The sequence below is a fragment of the Botrytis fragariae genome, assembly GCF_013461495.1.
Source record: "Botrytis fragariae strain BVB16 chromosome Unknown tig00000050, whole genome shotgun sequence".
Classification (NCBI taxonomy): Eukaryota; Fungi; Ascomycota; class Leotiomycetes; order Helotiales; family Sclerotiniaceae; genus Botrytis; species Botrytis fragariae.
In genome coordinates, this window is record NW_023500992.1 from 2,446,716 (window position 1) to 2,467,939 (window position 21,224).

The 21,224-nt window shown below is 43.0% G+C and overlaps 8 protein-coding genes across 8 annotated transcripts; 2 read left to right on the plus strand and 6 right to left on the minus strand.

The window, feature by feature from the left end:
• Positions 1-23: 23 nt before the first annotated feature.
• Bfra_004747 (uncharacterized protein) lies at positions 24-329 on the plus strand (the record flags this gene model as incomplete). The annotated part of the gene is made up of 2 exons (XM_037335143.1): positions 24-82; positions 125-329. 2 exons carry the CDS (start codon positions 24-26, stop codon positions 327-329), a joined length of 264 nt encoding a protein of 87 aa, XP_037193677.1.
• A 73-nt stretch (positions 330-402) lies between these two features.
• Positions 403-1,028, plus strand: Bfra_004748 (uncharacterized protein; the record flags this gene model as incomplete). Its single annotated transcript, XM_037335144.1, has 4 exons — positions 403-550; positions 580-678; positions 729-903; positions 959-1,028. 4 exons carry the CDS (start codon positions 403-405, stop codon positions 1,026-1,028), a joined length of 492 nt encoding a protein of 163 aa, XP_037193678.1.
• Positions 1,029-1,082: 54 nt separating this feature from the next.
• On the minus strand, positions 1,083-1,513 carry Bfra_004749 (putative histone deacetylation protein rxt3 protein; the record flags this gene model as incomplete). The annotated part of the gene is made up of 2 exons (XM_037335145.1): positions 1,083-1,303; positions 1,390-1,513. 2 exons carry the CDS (start codon positions 1,511-1,513, stop codon positions 1,083-1,085), a joined length of 345 nt encoding a protein of 114 aa, XP_037193679.1.
• Positions 1,514-6,680: 5,167 nt separating this feature from the next.
• On the minus strand, positions 6,681-8,697 carry Bfra_004750 (uncharacterized protein; the record flags this gene model as incomplete). The annotated part of the gene is given in 7 exon segments (XM_037335146.1): positions 6,681-6,876; positions 6,901-6,999; positions 7,174-7,425; positions 7,477-7,610; positions 7,627-7,649; positions 7,672-7,804; positions 8,278-8,697. 7 exon segments carry the CDS (start codon positions 8,695-8,697, stop codon positions 6,681-6,683), a joined length of 1,257 nt encoding a protein of 418 aa, XP_037193680.1.
• Positions 8,698-9,340: 643 nt separating this feature from the next.
• Bfra_004751 (putative moz sas family protein) lies at positions 9,341-11,647 on the minus strand (the record flags this gene model as incomplete). The annotated part of the gene is made up of 3 exons (XM_037335147.1): positions 9,341-10,384; positions 10,473-11,317; positions 11,371-11,647. The coding sequence occupies 3 exons, from the start codon at positions 11,645-11,647 to the stop codon at positions 9,341-9,343; spliced, it is 2,166 nt and encodes a 721-aa protein (XP_037193681.1).
• A 1,298-nt stretch (positions 11,648-12,945) lies between these two features.
• On the minus strand, positions 12,946-14,821 carry Bfra_004752 (putative proteasome regulatory particle subunit protein; the record flags this gene model as incomplete). The annotated part of the gene is made up of 3 exons (XM_037335148.1): positions 12,946-13,089; positions 13,151-14,463; positions 14,539-14,821. 3 exons carry the CDS (start codon positions 14,819-14,821, stop codon positions 12,946-12,948), a joined length of 1,740 nt encoding a protein of 579 aa, XP_037193682.1.
• A 1,268-nt stretch (positions 14,822-16,089) lies between these two features.
• Positions 16,090-18,294, minus strand: Bfra_004753 (putative transcription initiation factor tfiid subunit 12 protein; the record flags this gene model as incomplete). Its single annotated transcript, XM_037335149.1, has 2 exons — positions 16,090-16,347; positions 16,477-18,294. 2 exons carry the CDS (start codon positions 18,292-18,294, stop codon positions 16,090-16,092), a joined length of 2,076 nt encoding a protein of 691 aa, XP_037193683.1.
• Positions 18,295-19,689: 1,395 nt separating this feature from the next.
• Bfra_004754 (uncharacterized protein) lies at positions 19,690-20,622 on the minus strand (the record flags this gene model as incomplete). The annotated part of the gene is made up of 1 exon (XM_037335150.1): positions 19,690-20,622. The coding sequence occupies one exon, from the start codon at positions 20,620-20,622 to the stop codon at positions 19,690-19,692; it is 933 nt and encodes a 310-aa protein (XP_037193684.1).
• Positions 20,623-21,224: the final 602 nt, after the last annotated feature.

Below are 21,224 nucleotides of genomic sequence, written 5' to 3' on the forward strand. Positions count from 1 at the left end.
AGCTTGGGCTGAGAGCTTCGTAAATGTGTCCCGATCGGCTCTTTGGACTTGGAGATGCGGCCGATTATTTGTGGGGAAGCCTGTTCGCAGATTGAAGGGCAGAATTTCGCTAATACTAAATCAGAAGCGGTCTGTACTTAGTATCAAATGGCGATGCTTGTCAGCCATCCAGGTCTTATTGCAACATCGATGGTGTCAATCCATATCATATTCTACAATCTCGAAATTTTTGTGCCATCATGGAGATTAGACTCGCAAAAGTAGGACAGCGCCATGCATGTTATCACGTTGAGGACAACTATTATAAGTATTTACCAAGACTGCACTGAATAGAAGGACAGGTAAAGAAAGACTTCGAAGATATTAACTCTACGTAAAAATACACTTGTCTTGAACTCGGACATGGATTTTTGCGAATTTACTTGGAAAGAAGATCAAAGGTGCCAATGTCAGTTTTGGATGGAGATGGTTTATCGTTCACCTAAAGGGGACAAGAAGCTCACCGAGAAGAAAATAGAACTCATTGCTGTCAAGGCTATTTACCATCAATGTAGCGATCTCTAATTTCTTCTCGGTGAGCTTCCTGTTGCCTTCCTGGTCCACCAATTGTGGATGATATCGTCCTGAGATTCCCTGAGGAACAAGGTCCTCGACAGGGATGGCATCATCCACAGACTAGTTCTATATACTATCTAGTGAGCCAATCTCTTCACACAAGGTGAATACAGGATCAAGAAAGCCAACCGTTCCTCCTTCACAACCCCCGAACCCCCGCTTCCTCCTCGTGTCTGTCAACCCGATGCTCAGGGAAGTCAAGTGCTCCTCCTCTACACCCGCTAACCCTCAGCTTGCTTATCAGCTCTTGTGCTGGAGCAGTTTGAATAATCTTTGGTTTGTGCGGAAGTAAGCCGCTGGAGGCTGCAAATGTCTAGTTAGTAATACATCAGAAGTACTACAGAGTGTGGGGTCTATCACCTATCTGTCAGCTCCTTTTGTCCCTCTGGTCCAGGAATCCGGAAGAGCTTTAGAAAGTCCTACGTCGTGACCTAGACAGTTGACGGGGTTTTCGAGACTAATGGTTTTCATGTCAAAGTTATCATCTCGGCATCAGGTTGTTGAAATTTCGTTCCTTTTGGACCCGATGCTTGTTGCTGTTGAGAATATGGCGAATAATGAGAGACATGGGTATACGCAGGATCGAGCTGATCATGATCAGAGATAGGTTGATGAGCGGGGTGAATACTGTATTGTGGGGTCGCCCTCCTTGCCTGTTCGTAGCCATTGCCATGCCCCTCCCCTCCAACTGCGTAGTATTCATCAAAATTATGTGTGTAATTAGTTTGCACGACTCAAAACGCCATTCAAGAATCCAGAGTGAGTCATACAAACCAGCTCCCCCTGGATTTTCGAATGCTGTTTTTGATACTAGCCTCATGGAGAATGTCCTTCGAAAGACCAAAGTTTTCCATGCTGCGAACAAAGCGGGACCAGCCACAGCCCATGTTCCACGCATTTTTTAGACTGTTAAGAGAGCCACTCTCTCATCGCATTTGTAATTGAAGCAAGTAGATTGCTTCTTCCCTACAGAGTCATCCATTTATCAGAAAAGTGTCTTCAAAATTGCGTGGGAAGTACAAAGAATCTCATGTTTTTACTTTTTCGCGGAGCTTCCCATACATGGGTTTGTGATGGTGTGTTGTCTTACCTTACTTTTTCATGACATCTGTCGATGTCTTGATAAGGTCATCAGTTTGTACCAGCAGTCGGTAAAAACTGACGACCTCATTATTCAAAAGAAAGTTTTAGACTCAATGGCTATCTATTGAGAAAGAGTGATTTGTGCGAGTTGAGCCATCTTGCTTTGAGATGAATATTCCGCGAAATAGAGTACAATACCGCCACTGGGGTGCAAGAGAGTAAGTAACTCACATGTGTGAAGCCGGTTTGAAATTAGAGACAATATGGTTGTTTGTCATGACAACCCAGAAGTCTGATATTTTCTCTATACCATCTAGGTATATTGAAGTCGTTAATTTTCTAGGCCATCTTTACTAAGAACCATGTTGCTTGAATCACAGCTTTGCTGAAGAGATATACTCTTACAGTAGAGAATCCGATCTCAACTTTATCCGCCTCTGTCGTATGTATAAAAACAACCAGGTTGATACTACAACTAACTAACAAGTAGCAGAGGAACATCCAGTGAGTTCTGCTGATGGCCTACGCCCAGTCAAGCACCCACCAGAGATCACGATATACCCTCGATATTAAGTATAGGCGAGATACTAGTATCCAGCGATTTATTGCGCAGAGTGTTTGATGAATTGCAAGTGTAAAGTCAGTACGCGCTCGTTGCATTTGGAAGGTAAATGAGGTTCGCAAGGCGGTTCAAAAAACCGGCAGATGGCGCAAAGCACCATTCGTATCTTGATTATTTCATAGATGATAATATATCAAGCTGATACATGAATATTCAGGAACATCTGGTGATTGATTGTACTCAGTGGATTGTGACTCACTCTTGGGTGTTTGTTCAGCGGCCCTAAGGACTTGTATCTTTCTTTCTTTCTCATCAATTCTATGAGCTGTTAGCTGCCTGTAACTCTTTCGCAAACAAGTAACGATTGTTGTCACTATTGACAAACAAGGCTACAATATATTTTTCACAGCCCAAGTGGCATAGATAGAGTCTGAGAGTATGAAAGGATGAATGGGAAGAAGGAAAACTTTCCACATACTTTGTTTGCTTAGAGGACTGAGCAAGTGTTCCAGCGCTCACTCTCCATTGTTTTGAAGTATTACATGAAGATTGGGAAGAACTTGCTTTTCAAATGCGGAGGATTATAAGTTGATTTTGAGCAGCACACAAGACTGAAGACTTACGCATTATCTTTCCTCTCTTTGGGGCCTTAATTTTAATCCCTGCTTCAAAAACACGCTAGAAATTTTAGAAATACTTTGCAATTTTGAGGTTGTCTCGGGAAACAGAGTTAGGGTTGTTGCCGCTCCCGCTCTTCAAGAGGTGGTGGATCCCATGACATTCTGCCAAACTTCCAGCATATACTTGGTGACTCACATCATTTTTGCTGTCCTCTTAAATGATTGAATCAGCATATTTTTCTCTATCCCCACGTAGAGCACATTTTTGGACGAAAGTGGCCTAAAGCAAAACATAGAACCTCCCCTAAACGTAAACGAAATCACATGATCAGTGTACACAAACCCACAATTCATAGGAAAGTGGACTTGAATCAACAGATGCTTTGATTCACCAACAGCTCTTCTTTGTGTGCTAATATGGAAGACTTTCGTAGTTATTTTTTGTCATAATGGTTGAAGAGAGGCCCGGGCGGTGAGGAAACCATCAAAAGCAGCGAGCAAGCAAGCATTTCGAGAAAGTGAATAAGATGACCATATCTTTCAGATTGAAGAAGATCACTTCATCGCCATTGTCAAGGTGAATTGCAGACACAGTCCCGAAATTAGCTTCAACCTCGAGCTTTGAGAAGTTAAGATCTAAGACAGCAGTCTGAGCACTCAGGTAGGTATTTACCAGCTCATAATATCACAAATCTCTACGATCGAAACTTGTAAATATCAATCTTGTAGTACTCTACATATATGTATGATAATGAACTGGGAATTAATTAGCAGGTGTTGATATTTACTTCGTATCCCTAGCACACATGTGGATGGTGCAATGATCTCAGGATGTGTTTAAAGTTAGAGGTTGCCTAGGTGATTAGCTACTCAAGTGCTATATTGAATTTTCAACTGACAAGCAGCAACTAGTGGATGATGGTTTATAGATGAATCCCTGCCCCCTGTGCAGACGTGCAACAAAACTGTACATTCAATCTTGATCTGGGAAAGAGAAAACCTTAATGACCCTTGTCTTGACTTGCGACACGCAACAAAGCAGATTCCTTAGTTCTATGATGCTGAAGGCAAAGAAAGTTTTATTATACTTTAAGCTAGTGGAACTTTATCTCGATCTCTGCCTGAGCTTGCGGCATACAACATAGCTGATGTCTTGTGGTTTGATTGGAGGATAGGAGGATGAATAAGTCCAGTGATCCTAATCGGTATAAGAAGGGGGTTTAGGTTATTGGTTTGGAGCTAGTAGAAATATTTCAGATCCCTACCCAGGATCTGATATGCAACAAAAGAGTTTTTTGTTAAACTACTGGATTCGGAGAAATCTCTCCAGCCCTTACCCCCTGTGAATGAACCTCATAGACATCTTGACTTTATCTTTCAATCCTAGAAACACTAACTTAGAAACCCCTGCATAGGCTTGAGATGTGCAACAATACTACTCTGGTCTCTTTGATTGGAAGAAGTTTATATCCAATTGTTCCTGTCTATAAATTAGTGTGTAATTAGGATTAGAAAGAGAACGTGGTGGGTGCATCATCGGAGTATATATCGAATATAGCTTGCCGTGGTTCCTGATCTCATTCTAGCCGCAATTACAATTCCTTTCATATTCCTAGGACACTTAAAAGTTCAAGATTCCATGTTGACAACTGAAAAGTTGACAAATAGTTTCCCCATCCCATTCCTCAATCTCCAATGATACATACAGTCGTGGTGGTTGTATAATGATAAAACCCCCTTCAGCTGCTATTATAGCAGGACCCCCATTCACAATGAGCACTCAAACCCCATAACAATTCTATCAAAGCAAGTTCCAACAGATACAGGTTATTTCATGATCTATATCTCTCCTACAAACTCATTGCAAAGATGAAATATAGAAGTGATGTTCCCTCTCGGTTATTAAATAAACATAGACCATAAAATTTAGGAAAATTTAGCCGAGGAGAAGGTGTCCGACCCTGGCTTAGACATGCAACAAACAACTTCATTCGAGCAGGGACTGGGGTCAATTGGGTGGGATACTAACAATGTACTACAGTTTAGAAAATAACAATAGGTAATGATAGCCGAAGCCAACACCCCCTGCCCTGGCTACAGATATGCAACAATACTTACCATATTTCCACTACCTGGTCTGCATGACGTACTGCAGAGGACGGTTGTAAGGTGAGATATGATATATACCCTAGAGGTTAATCCCCTAAAGGTCATTGAGGTAAATGATCACTCTCTTGTGATAAGGAATTCTCACTTTGTTGGTAAGATTCCTCAGCGAAACTCCGACTGAGTACTGCAAATCATAGAAAGAAGCTCGTCCTTCATGTATCAATGCAATGAAATTATGAGTAGCACATAAAAGGCTTCCGTATAAGATTTTTGCTTACCTATCTCATTAAACAGATATATAGCTACACGGCTACGGCTAGCCAGAATACTATTATGCGTTGATCTACGCGGTATCTCCGATGACGACAAGTGAACCTGGTACTTCATATCATTGGACGAAATAAGTATCGAAATTGAGAGATACGTAATGAGAGGCGCAAAGTTTTGTTTCCACTTCCCTCAAATGAATCATGGCCAGGTTGTATATGCGACAAATATCTCCACTCTTCTTGGTCAGTACCGTGGATATTACACCATACCGAAGGACCTCTACTTCAATCTGAAAACGGCACGATGAAGCTTTATTGCTTACGATTTAGCGTCACAGACACACATGAAGTGTCATGCAATTCTTTGGATAAAGATCTAAAAGGTATACCTTATCCTGACAGATCCACAATCCATAACATAAAATCCACAAGTCCCGATCACACCCCCAGACCAGAAAACATCTCTTAGCTTTCTTGGCTCCATCATATCGGTAATCAAGGCCTGGCCAATTGTAAACAGCCCACCACTCATAGCACTCGAGAATCTAACGTTGCACATCTGACATCTCAAATTACAAGGGAGAACCTGACAAGCTACAATAGAGGAAAGTCTATTGCTAGCTCTTCGGACACCCTGGGATTTTCCACTGCGTTCCAATCAATATGGAAGTTTCCCCAACAGATATTAATTAGTGCACATCATAAATTGATTCAAAAGAAGTTATTCGACCTGTCGAAACACATTCCTTACTTCACAGACTTTGCATCCTCAATTTTACCTTCGTTTCCGGACTGAGTTCGACGAGCTCCACGATCAACTGAGCACACAACACTGTCCCAAGTACTGATCATGCTTTGAATCAATATTGAAAAGTAATGGCATTGGTTTTGGGTTGTCTATACTGTTTCTATGCTATGTTTGCTTTGTAATGTATGCCATCCTCTTGTTATTAGCCTCACTCTGTCCAATGCCACACAGGGTTGTATTGGCGTAAAGTAAGCCATATCATGCACTATTCTTAAACCTAACGCCTTCATGAATTCGAAACTAAGCCTACCCCCAAGTACCTGCGCATGCAATGTGGTATGCGAGATGAGACCCCTCGCCGTTTGAGACAATTTCGTAGAATTCATCTACAGTAACTACTCGGTCTGGGTTTTCGGCCACGCTAATTGATCTGCTTGTCAGTTGTGCTCTTTCCATTTCAAAAATCAAAATTTGATATCAGGCAGATTGCGAGAACAAGGGTTGGAGAGCAGAAACTGATTGAGAACTTGTGCAAGTTGCGCCTCGCGGCAAACTTGGAGAGATGCATAGAGGTGAAGGAAGAAGAGAAACTAAAAGACATATGTAGACATGTATTCTTCCAGCTCGTCCATTATAAGAGTCGCCCTCTCACAATTCACATAGTTTTATCACACTTATTCTTTGGCCACCGTTTCTCCACTAAAGCCAGCAAAGGCCTTCGTAAGAAACAGACTGTTATCCTCGCCGATCCTCCAATCAAGACGAGGAAGTGGTCGCAACACAAAATGTGCTAGGTCCTTATTTCCTTCAACTCTCCAAGAATGTATTTTTCCCCTATCGAGAATAAGGTCACTTCCAATCATTGTATCCCTGATCTGTTCTTCTTCTGACTACAGAAGATAGGTAGTAGGGCCAGTTATACGACAGAAACTATCCTCGTATTTTTCTATTTCTTGGTCGTCGGTTCCATCTTGCTCTAGGCGGACTAAACCGCTATTGCCATTCTGAGTTAGTTTGATTGTTGGGATCATATGAGTTCAATCAAACTGCTCCCGGTTTAAAAATTGCCAGCAGAAGAGCCAATGTTGCAGTGTCTCCGTTGCTCTCTTCTAACTCGATGCTGCTGTCTAGAAGTGTGGGAGTTCGATAGGAGTGAATGAAACTTACCAACGAGGTTTCTCATATAGATCTAGACAAGTATTCATTCCGTTTGAACTGAAACTATGACTCCGATCGGTATTTGAATGCGATATATCATTATCATTGTCGGTCGTTGAAGGATTGAACACATTGCCGCACGCTGCAACGCCGTCTTGCATACCACGTTCGGAGTCCCCAGGTTGAACTTCTTCTTTTTCCGAGAGTGGTTTTCCATCTCTGAAGCGTTCGTTGGGGTCTCCCTTAGGAGCTCCCTTTTCGCTCTTGAAAAATTGAAGTCATACTCAAGGGTATCGGTCTGTGATTATTTACCGCTCCCCGCTTCCGGATCCTTGCGATCGTCCATCTTTTTTCTTGCTCAAAAGCCTGTATTCCTTCTTGAGTCTCTCGTAATTCTGAAAGTCTTCGTTCTTCTCAGTCTTGGCATGTGATATGTTCTCAGACCACTATTATTTTCGATACCGAAATTTGCTCCTTGCGTAAAGCTATTGGGATGTTTTTGTTTACTTGAATTACGAGAATGAGATTGTCCCGCTGTATTGTGCCTCTTCTTTTCCTTCCTTCCTAGACGTGTTGGTTGTGATTCACTCTCGGATTGAGATATTCGATCATGAGTGATATGTTGATTGCAACTGCCATTCTGGTCTCGTCGAAAAACCTTACACTTGCATTTAAGCCAGAATAAACAAAGACACATTGTTTAATAGGTAAGAACTTGTAGGCGTAATTAATAGGATTGGAGACATGAATTTCTTAGGGATTTGTAAAGGTAGTTGAGATTTGGCTGTGGCTTCTAATGGCCACGTTTGATAAAGGGGGAATTCCTGCGATTAAAAGGACGTGTGAAGTCGTGGCTTCTTAACTTGGAAGTATGCAGCCTTTTTGCTGTTTAAAAACGACTTCCATAGACGGAAATACATTGAGACACTCAAAATGGTGATTTGACGACTTTCGTTCGCATTGTAAGTAGTTTGATATTGCAGTAATGCAATACGTATTTTGGCATCCGTATCTTGTGGAACCTCAAGTTCTCACGTCTTATCGTTCCTTTCTACTAAGACTTCTCTCCTCCACCATATATATGCAAACTCAACCTTGATCTCCTCAAATAACCCTGAACATATTACTCTTCACCCCCCTCCCGAATCCATCGGTCACCGGCTTTCCTCCTTCATATGACACCCCAGCTGCACCCTCTCTTCCTTCCATCTTTGCCCTCAAATCTTCATCCATTTCGGCAATTGTCTTCCTCTTCTTCTCCGACTTCTCTCCATTGTTTCCATCTACCTTCTTTCCCGCCACTTCAGTTGGCCTCTCAATCTTTTGCCCCTCTGCATCCTTCACTGCTATCTTCTCTTCAGTAGCTATTTTCGGGCTGGACTCCGAGATTACATCGTTCTGATATTCTCTGGACATCGAAGTCGAAGCCATAGTGCCACGGGCTGGTAACCTCACGTGCATTGAATCTCTGGGCAGGAGAATTACTGAACGTGAAATTGGTGTCGCACCACTGATGAATTTTCTAGCGGACATGATGATATGATGATTCTCGAGAATTAGACGAGAAGATATTAACTTGAGCTTCTCAATTGAGATAAAATAGAATATGCAGTCCTTGAGAGTTATCATTGATGAAGGTTTCTTGCATTCTTCTAAGTCCCCCTGCAAACGCCCAAAGAATTACATCATCGCTTGCGCGTGACTGACACGTGATCAGCTGATATTTCTTACACTTCCTCAGTCTTCCTCCTCACAACTTAGCTGTAATGGACAGGTTGACTCGTGAATTACTTTTGAAAATTTGAAGACAGAAACACCAAATGCATGACATCGACGGACCAAATTACTATCATACAGCAGCAGTTTTACCCAGGACATAAACATCTACACGACTAAAATCAAAGACAACAATTTCTTTTCACAAAACAAGAGCATAGATATTGACACTTCTCCTAAAAAAATATAGTACATAGAATCCGTGATACTTTATGTACAATGTAATCGATGAGTATATAATCCGACTCTAATCCCATCTGCAAACTCCTTTCGCTATGGTATCTACCGTTTAATATGCAAGACCAAATTAACCTCCAAACCGAAGTACCATGAAAAAAAAGGTCCAGTTAACCCTACCCCACCCATCGCCCAAAACTCCTCCCATTGTATTTAGCATCTCTCACGCCAACTCATCCTCCTCTCCCGCCTCATCGACTTCCTCCCCACTCCCCTCGATACTTTCCATCAAGCTCTCTTCGCCACTAACTCCACTCACATCACTAACCGCATATCCATATCCCTCTGCAAACCCATCTTCCCTTACACACTTCTCCAAACTCAATCCTTCTTTCTCTACCCACCTGCGGATCTTTTCTTTATCTACTTTGACTTTATATTTTTTCCCAGCTTTCTCAATTCTCCCTCCTAGCATACTTGCACCTGCCTTTCCCGATTTCTCTCTGTTTGAGCTACCGACTGTTTCAAGTACGCCCATTGATCTGAGGACGCCAAGAACATCGTCTACTGCTATCCATGTGCCTTTACTAATAGCTTCCACGGTAGTTGCGCCGCAGGTATCTTCCATGGGCGGTGTTACGGGCAATTTTGGCGCCGATTTTGTTGCCTTTGGTGTTAATTTGGGTGCTGGTCCTGGATTTTCCTTTGACTGAGAGGACGATTGAGAAAGAGATTGAGGTTGCATGCCCACACCCTTCATACCCTTTCTCCAACCCTTCCCCATTCCCTTCCCAGATGGTTTCTTCGCCGGTGGTTTCTTTTCCACTTTAATCACCTCAACATCAAGCTCCTCTTTCTCATCCACTATCTCGTCCTCTCCCATTAAAGTATCCACACCAACCTCACATTCCAACAACCACCTCGCTACCTCTGCCCCCCAAAACCTCCCATATCCCTTCTTCCCCAACTCGCTAATTGGTTTTTCCGGTCCTCCAAGTAGTCCTTCTCTCCTACTAATTTCATAACTCGTGCCTATTAAAATACTTCCCAGTCCCTTCTTTTGCCATGGAGGAAAAACAAGGATACAAGCTAGATTATTATTATCCCATGACATCTTTTCCTTTGAGAAGAACCCTACGATTTGTTGTTCTTTAGTACCGGGATTGGTGTGAACGAGAAGGAAATAATTAAATGACTGCACATCGTAGAGGACCGATTTATTATCCAGGAAGAGTTTGGCGAAGAGAGACAGGGATTGCGAGAATGTCTTTGCGGCGGTATTAGTAGGAATTTTTCGAATGATGTCGGTATAGAAGTGCAATCAAGACAACCAGGAGGAAAAGAAGAAAACTTACACCCTCAACCTCTCCATCCACTTCCCAAACACTCCATTCCCCGTTTTCATCATGTTCATAAACACAATTTCCGGGCACTCTTTCTTTACGCTCACAACATTCTCTATGTTTCGCCATTTCTCCCCCATGGACTGTGTATCCAAAGCACCAATTGCAGACAAACAATCTATCAACCTGCAAACCCTTTGGTCCTCTCGAATCTCTGTCTCCCCCTTTCCCACTCTTACCACTTTTGCCGCTCTTTCCACTTTTTCCACTCTTACTACTTTTTCCGCTTCCTTGACTTACACTCTGAGAATGATTTTCTATCATTCCATTTCCGATGACATCGCGGGTATAGAAACTCGAATACCAACTCTTGAAGCATAAATCTCCAAAAACAACTTCATCGATGTTTCTTTCCCTTTGTTCATCCTTTTCTTCATCGTTCTCTTTCTCGTCAACATCCTTCGCTGTCTCCATCTCTGTCCCAGTACTTCCACCACTTCTATTCCCAGAAGGTGAACTTCTTTCTCCAACAACAGCCTCAGCCGGATTTCCATGATGCCCATTATCGCCTGCTTCAGCAGGGGGCGAAGGCAATGAGTTCTCCATGCTGACTGTAACATCTCTTTCCCTGGTTCTTTCCCTCGGTGTTTCCCTCCCTCCAGTTCCGGTAACAGTAATCGAGCCATTTACACGATTTGTTGTGCTGATTCTTCTGCGTTTGGGTGTATTTGTATCCTCTTGATCCTGGGTGGAGCTCATCGGACCAGTCGTTATTGCACTTGTTCCGTTTGTTTCATTCGCCATGTTTACACCATTCACGGTATTCCAATCCTCGTCCCCCTCTCCCTCTCCCTCCCCTCAACCTCGCGTGCGCGTTTCTTCCCTTGCGGATGCGGACTTCTTGTAATACCAAATTCCGCCAATCCTCTCTGTCTTTTCTCTCCAGAACCAGTGCTTGTTCTCCCACCAGTACTTGTTCTTCCTCCACTAACTCTCCTACTACCCTCAACCTCAACACCATCCTTATCAACCATCATTGTAGTAGTTGTCGTCGTCGTAGTTCGCACCGTGATTGTATTTGGTGAACCATTTGTATTTGTATTTGCGTTTGGGTCAGGATTTGAATTGGAATGTGTATCGCGTGAGCTTGCTCTATGCGAGCGCTTTCGGAGGGTTCGTGGAGGCATCGTATCGTACTTTCTTCGATATATGGTTGAAAGGGGGGGGTTAAGAGCTTAGAGGCCCCTGGTGGTAAGGTCAAATTGTGAACCCCCACACTTGAAATTGTGAATTGATTTCGAAATTTGGAGATTAAGATATAATTGAATTACAATCTTAATAGTAGGCCGTAATTGTAAAAAAACTCCCGCTGTGATTGCGTGGAAATCTTGTCGTTGTTGCCGTTCTTGAAATGGATTGAATCGCAATTATTGTCGTGGTGTAATTTGGTAGAAACTCCTGCTTGTTCTCTCCAGCAGATTGATTTATTGCCGCAAGTCTGAGATATTAAACCTATCTGCAGTTCTAATCAGCACCGTCAATTAGTACGCGCCGAGTCAATATTTGTTCGTTTTGTTTGTGACGAGGTAGATTTATATTCGTAGCCTGCGAAGCTTGTAATGCAATGTTCAAGCTCTCGATTACAGCTGCCACTTTTATAGTTATTACGGGAAAACTAGACTTGCGACCTTTTTTCCGCTACCGTATCTTTCTCTAGCGATACAAATTAAATTCCCTCTTCATCTTCCTTCGTTCGAAATTCCCCTTACTGTAAGTGAATTTTATTCACTCTTTGGATTTTCCCAAATTCATTGATCGCGTCGAAGTTGTTTTAAGAATGTTTACATCACCGCACCGCGACAAGGCTTCTGTCTCCACAAGGCTCTCCGCCAGATGCTGCAAGGCTACCATATATATATTTTATCCACCCACATCCACACCCACATCATCCACATACCTTGTCCAGTCCAAAGCTCGGCATATCACCGTGCAATAGTTGTTAAACACATCACACATCATCATCACAGTAATCACAAATTAGAAGCAGTAGCTCTCCCCCAAAATATGTATTGCATCAAAAAGATTGTCATTGTACAAAAATAACACTTCTAACCATTAACCCCCGGCCAGCATCTGCAGAGATATTGTACGTCCAAATGCGTCGCCTCGCATGCAAATAAAGTTCAGTCAAGGTGTAAAAGGTAAAAAAAAAAACTAATGTAGCAGTGGAATTTCCTTCAATTCATGGTCTGATTTCCAACCTCCAGCCATCTGTATGTCGTAGGTTGTGATCTTCTCAATCCCTAGAAAGAAATACCAGATTGGGAACGAGGTAATAGTAGCAAAACAATTTCTGGCAGAAGTGTATGAAGTGCCACCAAACCAATTCTCTCTCCTCCCTTCACCATTTCATGCTACAAGTTGCATTCGCATTTGGATTTGTGTACATCTTCGAAAGCCTTTCATCCACTCCTTAAGTCTCATCTTACATGCCGTCAAAGTCTCCGCCAAGGTCATCTTCATCCAAATCACCATCTTGAATTTCCTTTGCCATTTCGCGTTCACGTTCTCTTGCTTCTTGAGCATTCTTGAGTTCCAATCGATGTTGGTTCATTGGGAATCTCATAGCCTGTGGTTTTACGAATTAGCATGTAATATATGTCACAATAAGATAAGAGAAGAAAACATACCTTGACACTCTCATCATGAAGAGCAAGACAAGCACGAATACGATCATGGAATGCTTCTCCAGGCTCCCTAGTAGCATAGACATCTCCAACTTCCTTACTCTTCATGAATCCCTTCTCACGATCCAAAGTTGCCTCAATGACACCATCACGAATTGCCTTTGCAACGATATATTCCGCAGATTCCTCACTGTTGAGCTTCAGGCGTATGCAGATATCTCGGAGAGAGATCCTTGAGTAAGACAAGGACATCATTCGAATACCGGTTTTAATGACGTTTTGTCGTAGACGAAGGATCAATGTATAAGTGCCATCACGTCTAAAAGTCTCCGCATGTTGAGTGATCACAGCCTCGAATTCTGCAATCAACCCTACTCGAACTGCTTGAACGAGGTTAAGATATGGTTGTAAAGCACGCTCGAGACTAGCGATTCTGAATGTTGCACGGTCAGGAATATCTCCCATCAACAACTCAACTACAAGAAGTAACTTTGTCGCAGTTTGTGAGAATCCTGCAGCACTCGGACTCGAAGGAGCTTTGCGAGTTGCGGCTGTCAAATGTTCATGAGCCTCAGTATATCTCAATTGAATGGCCCTAATTCGTCCCAAGTAGTATAAATATCTTGCAACTTGATTGTTCGAGGCGCTTTCGGGGAATTTGGTATGCGAGATGAGAAGATCAGCTTGAGTGATATGGGAGGTGGATAGATAATTTCGTAAAAGAAGTACGATAACAGTTGATTGGGTATCGATGTCTTTGCGTAGAACAGCAGTCCGTAAGCCAGAAAGAAGAGCTGGTCGAATAGCAACAATCGGAGAAGCTGGAGAAGGTGGAAGTGGTGCCAATTGTTCAGCGAACAAAGACCAGTAAAAGTACACGCGAGCGGAGAGAGAATCCAGTGTTCGGCGGTTGAGTCCATGGATGACTGTTGTAACATGCTTGGAAAGTGTAAAGCCCTTCTCATTCATCTTATTATCGAGGAAGAAGATTTGTACGAGGATGCTGAGGAAAATATCAATCTCCGGAATGATTTCTTTTGGTTCTTTCTTCCCGTTTTTGGCAGATTTTAAATCAGAATCGATTTCCATCTCACTTGATGATGCCTTGTTAAATGTGGCATTCTCTCTGTCAATACCTATGAGTAAAGCCTTTGCTTGTTGAGTTGCTGTAGGGTAAGTTTCCGTAATAACTTGCGCCAAAATATCAGCCGTAAGATGTTTTCGAATGGAGGAAATAGATCTTAGGGCTCGGAGAGTGTATCTAGCATCAAACAAAGCAACAGCTTTCTCTAATAATGGGAAATTGCTCTTGATATCTGCGAAAAGGAGTGAAATGTTAGCTTTTGTTCGTGGATAGAAATTTATACATGTTGGGTGATTGCTTGACTTACCTGCCACAGCCTTGGCCACCGGATCAACCTTCTCAACACCTGCACCTTCTTCGCCCTCCGCAGAGCCATCCATAGCTACATCTCCATCACCGTCTTTCGGAGAATGAGCTGACAATTTAGAACTCTTTGATGGTGGTACGACGACTGTCATCTCCTCCTCGCCTTCCTTGGTCTTCTTTCCCTTTCCACCTTTCAATGAGCTCTTTGCATCGTCCTTCTTTGTACCGTTGATACCATTTTCGACTGGATCTGTACCCTTCTTGTATGGTGTTTTGCCAGGCATAACTGCGAAATAAAGAGTATATTTGAAGGTTGACGTCGCCCTTTTGTGAACCTAGACTGGTGGGTGGTAGAGCTAAAGTACTTTTCTTCAAGTCGCGTTGGATGATTTTAAAAGTGATACAATCAGTCTCTTGTTCACAGAATATCTCTCTGTGGGTATAAGGTATCACAGGAGTTTGAAAGGGTTATTGATTAAAAAGGGTGTTATGTAGTTGAGTTGTCAATAGTTGTTGTAGCTGTAGTCCACATCTTGGATTACCTTTACAACATCAAAGCTCAAGATTATTACGGCTACATTTAGCGACCTTTGATGCTGTTTTAACGCGAGTCATCGGGTGCCTGGGGAGCTGGGCGACTGCAAGCCAGCTAGTGTGGAACACCGAAAAAATGGCTTTTTAAGCAGGATGCATGATTGAAGAACTTTGACGTACATAAATAATACTGAGTGATTATTTACAATTACAACCGTACATACCAATTGCTATTTTTTCTCAATGAAAACTTCACAACACAATGGTCTCAACGACTAACCTATCACCCCCCGTCCTGATATCAAACCATGATCCTAATCACGTATCAGCCGCCGACCTAAAGCACGAGATCATATCTGAATCACGTGCCCATACGGGAAATCACTCGGGTCCTTGGCGAGACGAGACTTAGGAACGTATGAGGAGCAATTTTTACGCGTCAATAATTAAGGACAGTAGATTGGTGTAGTGATTTCAGAAAATGCTCTCGCCAGAATAGATTAGTACTCGGTAGACAGAGACGGAGAACGCGACATCAATTCCTAAGTGGAAGCCATTGCAAGAAGATTTAAACAAAAATTCTGCAATGTAAAACAGCGGTAGAGGGCGTGGATGAATTTATCGAACGTCAAACCACCATCATAGACACGACATCATAGTGAGCTTGTATTAAGATTAATGAAGTGTTATGGTATTTAGGTAGTACCTAATTATAAGACCGACACATACCCAGAGAAGATACAGATGATGCTTTCATAACATCCCAATGACACTCCTCCAACGCCGACGATAGTCCATGCCATATGCACATCAATTCAAGATGAAATAGCCCAACACCAATTATCATCCATCCCATGCCCTGATAGTATAGTGACCCCTAAGAAATTTATCCCGATTCATATCCATAATTATCATTTTCATTTTCGTCAAGTCGAATGGCCATTTCGAAGTGATGTAGACACATCGGGCATCCTGGATAGATTGAAAACAACGCCTTCTGAAATTATTGACAATACTTTTAATCACTACCCTTTCCACCCGTGACCTTTGCAGCCTGAACGGCGCTCATCTTGTTGATCCATCCAGAGCTTGGTGCAATCTTACGGACGGTTCGAATCTCATCACTGGCGTAACCTGGGATACGAATATTGTAACCGCGCTCGAGAGTGAGTTGAATATCACGGATTTCCAAAATTTTCGAACCCCGTTCCTTGGCATTTTTACACGCGGCTTGAAGGACTTGATCGACGAAGTTGTCGGCGACTGTAAGAATAGACTAATAGAACGTGTTAGTTTACATTAATTCCAGCCGTTTCGCGGGTACGAAGTATTATAAATCCGCGACAGGGGTAATAAGGACGAGCTTGAAAATCAATGTAATGGGAATGCAGGGAAAATTTCATACCTCTTCAACTTCAGCAGTCAGACCGCCCCCTGCGATGTTCTCTCCGCCACCGGTAACTTGTCTAACAAGCTCATCTAATTTCTTCTTACTCAACACGCGATCACCTTCGCCATCTAGGACGTAACCTGGAGTCTTGGCAATAACTGGTTGACCCATGACTCCATTACCAGCGCCCGATGGACCGCCAGTGAAAGAAGGGCGTGATTGACCCATTTGGACAGGTTGTGGGGGTGCGATTGCTCTTTCTGGCAAATGTTTTGGAATTGGAAGTTTTGTTGAGCTTGGATTTTGTTGTTCCCTGGGCATAGTATTAGGGTGAGTATGCGAGTGACCCATGACCGTATTAGGCGTGGTCGTTTGACCACCCGCGCTGGAATAACTTTGAGCCGCAGTTTGTAATGCCGCTTGATGGGTTAAAGCTCTTGGGGGTCCAGGTGGGTGTGGTGCATTGATAGAATTGGCTGATTGGGGAATGGCCGATTGAGGAGAATTTGTTTGACCCGGACGTTGCTGGTTATTTTGCATTTGAGTAATGGCGGTGTTGATTGGACCTGGCATTACTGGCTCGGTTTTGATACTTTGCGCCTGCCCGGGTTGAGATTGAGGCATAGTTGGATGGGGAGGTGCGTTTGGCGTAGGAACTTGTGGACCTTGTGATGGCTGTCCTTGTGGCCCAGGAGGTCGATTACCACCACCCATTTGTTGGTTACGAGCTTGTTCAATAGCAGCATTGACAGTCTGAGTATTCTGCAACGCTGGGTTTGGTGGTTGCTGCAAATTCATAGGTGGCCTGGGTGCTCCTTGTGTTTGATTCATTTGAGTGGTACCTTGAGCTCCTTGGTTGCCCTGGCTTGCAGTAACATCTGCATTTCCATTCGCATTTGTATTGGATGGCCCAGGTGCAGGAGCTTGTGATTGTTGAGGATGCTGAGTTTGACCTTGATGAGCGTTTCCTGGTGCGAGACGTTTCTGGCCTTCTCTTATGTCATCCACGAACTTCTTGGCCATATGATGTTGTTTTTTAACTTCTGCTAATCTCGTCTGATGGTCTGCTTCATCTTGTTCTGTTGCAGTTCCTTCTTCCCTCTTCTTTCTAATGTAGTCTTCCATACTCTTCGCCTGCAAATTTGTCTTTTCCATCTGCATCAAGCCCTTTGCATACTTGTTCTTCATGTCTGCCATCCATTTAGTCCATTCTGGTGACTGCGGGATTAGGTGTTGTGGGGCATGCCACGGAAATGTTCTGACGTGCTGTAGAATCTTCTCTGGTATTTGAGCAGCAACTTGAGGCCTTGCTTGCTGTTGAGAAGAAGTTCCAGCATTGAACCCAGTAGCTTGATTATCCTGTGATTGTGTGGTTTGTTCCTGTGGTTGTGGAGCTGGTTCTTGTTGAGGTGCCTCATTCGATGGAGCTGTTGTGGGTTGTGGTGCTTGTTGCGCCTGTGGGCTTCGCTGGTTCTGTTGCTGAGTCTGTTGCTGATTCTGTTGAACCTGCTGAGCTTGAGCCTGGTTTTGCTGATTCTGTTGGGCCTGTACCTGGCGCTGTTGCTGCTGTGTGCGATATTGCATTATCCTGGATGATACTGACTTCGAAAACTCGACCAATTTCCGCTTGGCCTCTTGATGTGCCGATGATTCAAGAGGATTATTTTCAATATGAGACCAAAGTCCTTTCAATCCATGTTCCCATTTAACTTTCTCCTCCTCTGTAAAAACATTCGCAGGTAGCTGGCGCATCATTTCGGGCTTGAATAATGTCTGTGGTCGAGCAGGTTGCGAACCCCCAGGCTGACCCTGATTTGGAAGGATATTATTCATGTTGCTGGGTGTTGACAAATGATTTGAATGATAACACTAAGGGCCGTCTATATTGATTAATACCATATGTGTTCTTCTGTAAAAAGTCGTCAAATGTCTGATATGTTCAGATTTTGGTGGTTATGTGATGAGGTAAGGTAGATATTGTAGATGGATTTATAGATCCCACTGGAAGCGCTAATAAATATCGTCCAAGCGCCAGTCTTTTGCCAGTACACATTTATTGAGCCTCGCACCAACCAGAGCCAGCCTATACGTTTTCTCGTGGGGAACATCAGATGGACATCTACAATGTAGGTACATATTAAACCTTTTTGGAGACACTTTTCATTGGTTCACGGATCAACTCATTGGGGATCCAAATTTGTTGCTATGAATCTATAAGAACTTCCAATTGAATCAAACAACTCTTGCCGCCTCATACATTTCTTTATTCGTCGTTGTTAACTACAGTATTCCACTCACCTAATTTCCGTTCTTGAAATTGTTCATACTTTGACGAGATAGATATATATCACCATGAGATCACTTCTTCAACCAGTCTATCATAATTAGACATTTTACAAACTGCACCTATTAATCCAAAGAGATCCACTGTATCAACTCATTGTCGAATACCTAGATAGGTATAGGTACTTACTATGAAGACTTCCTTATTAACCTCTTTCTATTCTGTAACTTATTCCATAGGCAAATTTAAATATCTAAAATCTCCGACAAAGTCTTTGGCTACTTCCATCACACTATTCTGCACGGGAAGCCAGATATTGAGTACTGTTCACCTGATCACTGTCAGGAAAAACATGGCAGTTTTGTGGTAACGATTTCTTCTGATGATGTACATCAATATCGATCGTCAATGTCCAAAAACATGTAGACAAAACAGAGTTCAAGGTCTAAACAACTTCTACTTCAATATCAGATCCCAGGTCATCAAAACATCTATACCTCAATACAAACATGTACAATAGCCTCAGGTTCTTATATCAATAAAAGTTATATCTATTTGTATTCTCCTATATCTTTTCCCATGATCGTTTCATCCTCTCCCCATCCAGTCTATAAAGCAAACCCCGAAACCATGAGTTTCAGTCCAGATTCCCGGGCTCTATTGGCTGGTACTGCTATCCTTACATCCGCTATGCAATGCTATGTTTGATGTGAATGAATAATGGATCAAACGTAAGAATAAGTCCACCTAGTTATAAGTCTCTCGCTCAAAAATGTAAAAAATAATATGCCACCGTCATATGTATTATGCCTTCATGGAATGAAATGCCGCCTTGATCATAATTCATTAATTCGTCAACCCCTTTTTATATCCAAACTCGCCGATCTGCACACCTTCATCATCTTTCACCAAAGAATGTTTATGTCCCTGAAGTCGTATTGCTCTCAGGAAGAAGAGTCGATATCCATAGATTCATCCAAGACGTAATATGGCAACTCTTTTAGATCATCCAATTCTGTATCATCTTCAAGGACTTCCTCGCAACTATCTGGTTCTTCCAATTCTGGAATCCGGGGCGGTGGATCATCAAATATAAGACTCGACCGTTTATCTCCACCATGATTGAATGTTTTTCTTCGTAGTCTCCGAGCACTAGATCCCGCCTCGTTTGCGCTTATATGATCTGGCTTTAAATCCTCATCGTCAGTATCACTCCCGATACTTTGCGCAAGTGATCGTTTTTGTACAGTAGCTGAACTACGGCGCCGACGACGACGTTCTTCCCGATTGCGCTGTACCCAAGCTTCATGCTCATCCAATGGCGACCCATCTTGTTCTTCATTGTTAGAAGCGTCTGTGCAGTCGTGTGCAGTAAGATCGCGTAGATCACTGATGAAATGTGGATCGAGCTCGGCTGGTGTAGATATAGGCGCAATATGTCCTCCATCGGACTCAGCATCTTCATACTGGTGGGGTCGTATTATAAGTTCTTCGTCGTAATCGTAGCCCTCGAGGTCGCTGTCTGTTATTTCTTCCAATGTAAAATTGCCCTTGTCCACTACCCGTGAATGCCTGTGGATAGGCGACGAAAGTGGTGATTGCGCGCGTTGGGAACTCTCTGATCGCGGTGGACTTGCGCTGCCCGAGGATTCGGACGAGGGAGAAGTAGATCGTGGAGATAAGTCTTCGACTCGATTGTAGCTGAAGTGAGGCCCTGGACCATTGGGTATGATCCCATTTGTTTTGGGTGAGGGACGAGGAAAGTTCATTGATGGTCGTTGAGGTGCGAAGGTAAAGGTAGAATTAGTCGGGGTCTCAGGTGGTGACGAAGGGCCGGCACTTTGAGCGAAATTGAAATTGGGAGTCGTAGGTCGCATGTTTGACAGCTGCGATTTTGTGATTGCTCAAGTAGACTGAAGTGACCAATTTTTTGTGTTCTGCGCGTGAAAGATGTATATGTTGCGATTGAGGTCAAGGTGTAAGAACTGGTGGTGAATCTCTCCTGGCAGGAGAAGGAAGATCTGGAGGGTCACAGTTCATGATAATCTCGAGATGAGCTTGGGATGCCAAGAAACCTCGCAATTACGGATTCGAGGCTATCGTCAACCGTCAAAAGGGGACAAGTCCGGTCTCAGAGCTGGTTAACGAGGGATCTGAGGGACAAGGTCCTGGTTGAAGATACAAGGGTCAGCGTAACTTGTAGATCTAAGTAAACAAGGCGACCAATGATAAACATCGAATTCAATTTTAAAAATAAATTGGATGTGGGCCAATTGAACTGAGACCGTCAGGTATTTGTTAGATAGATGAAAAGAGGATCAATTTGTTTCGAGATGTTGAGAATGAGGCGTTCGAAGAATGGATATATCAGAAAAGGCCAAAAAATAATATAAGTTTTTCCGAAAGAAAAAAGTGCGTGTTGCGGGAAGCCGAAAGAATGTTCTTATGCGTTTTTTGTCTCCACACTTCAGTGATGCCG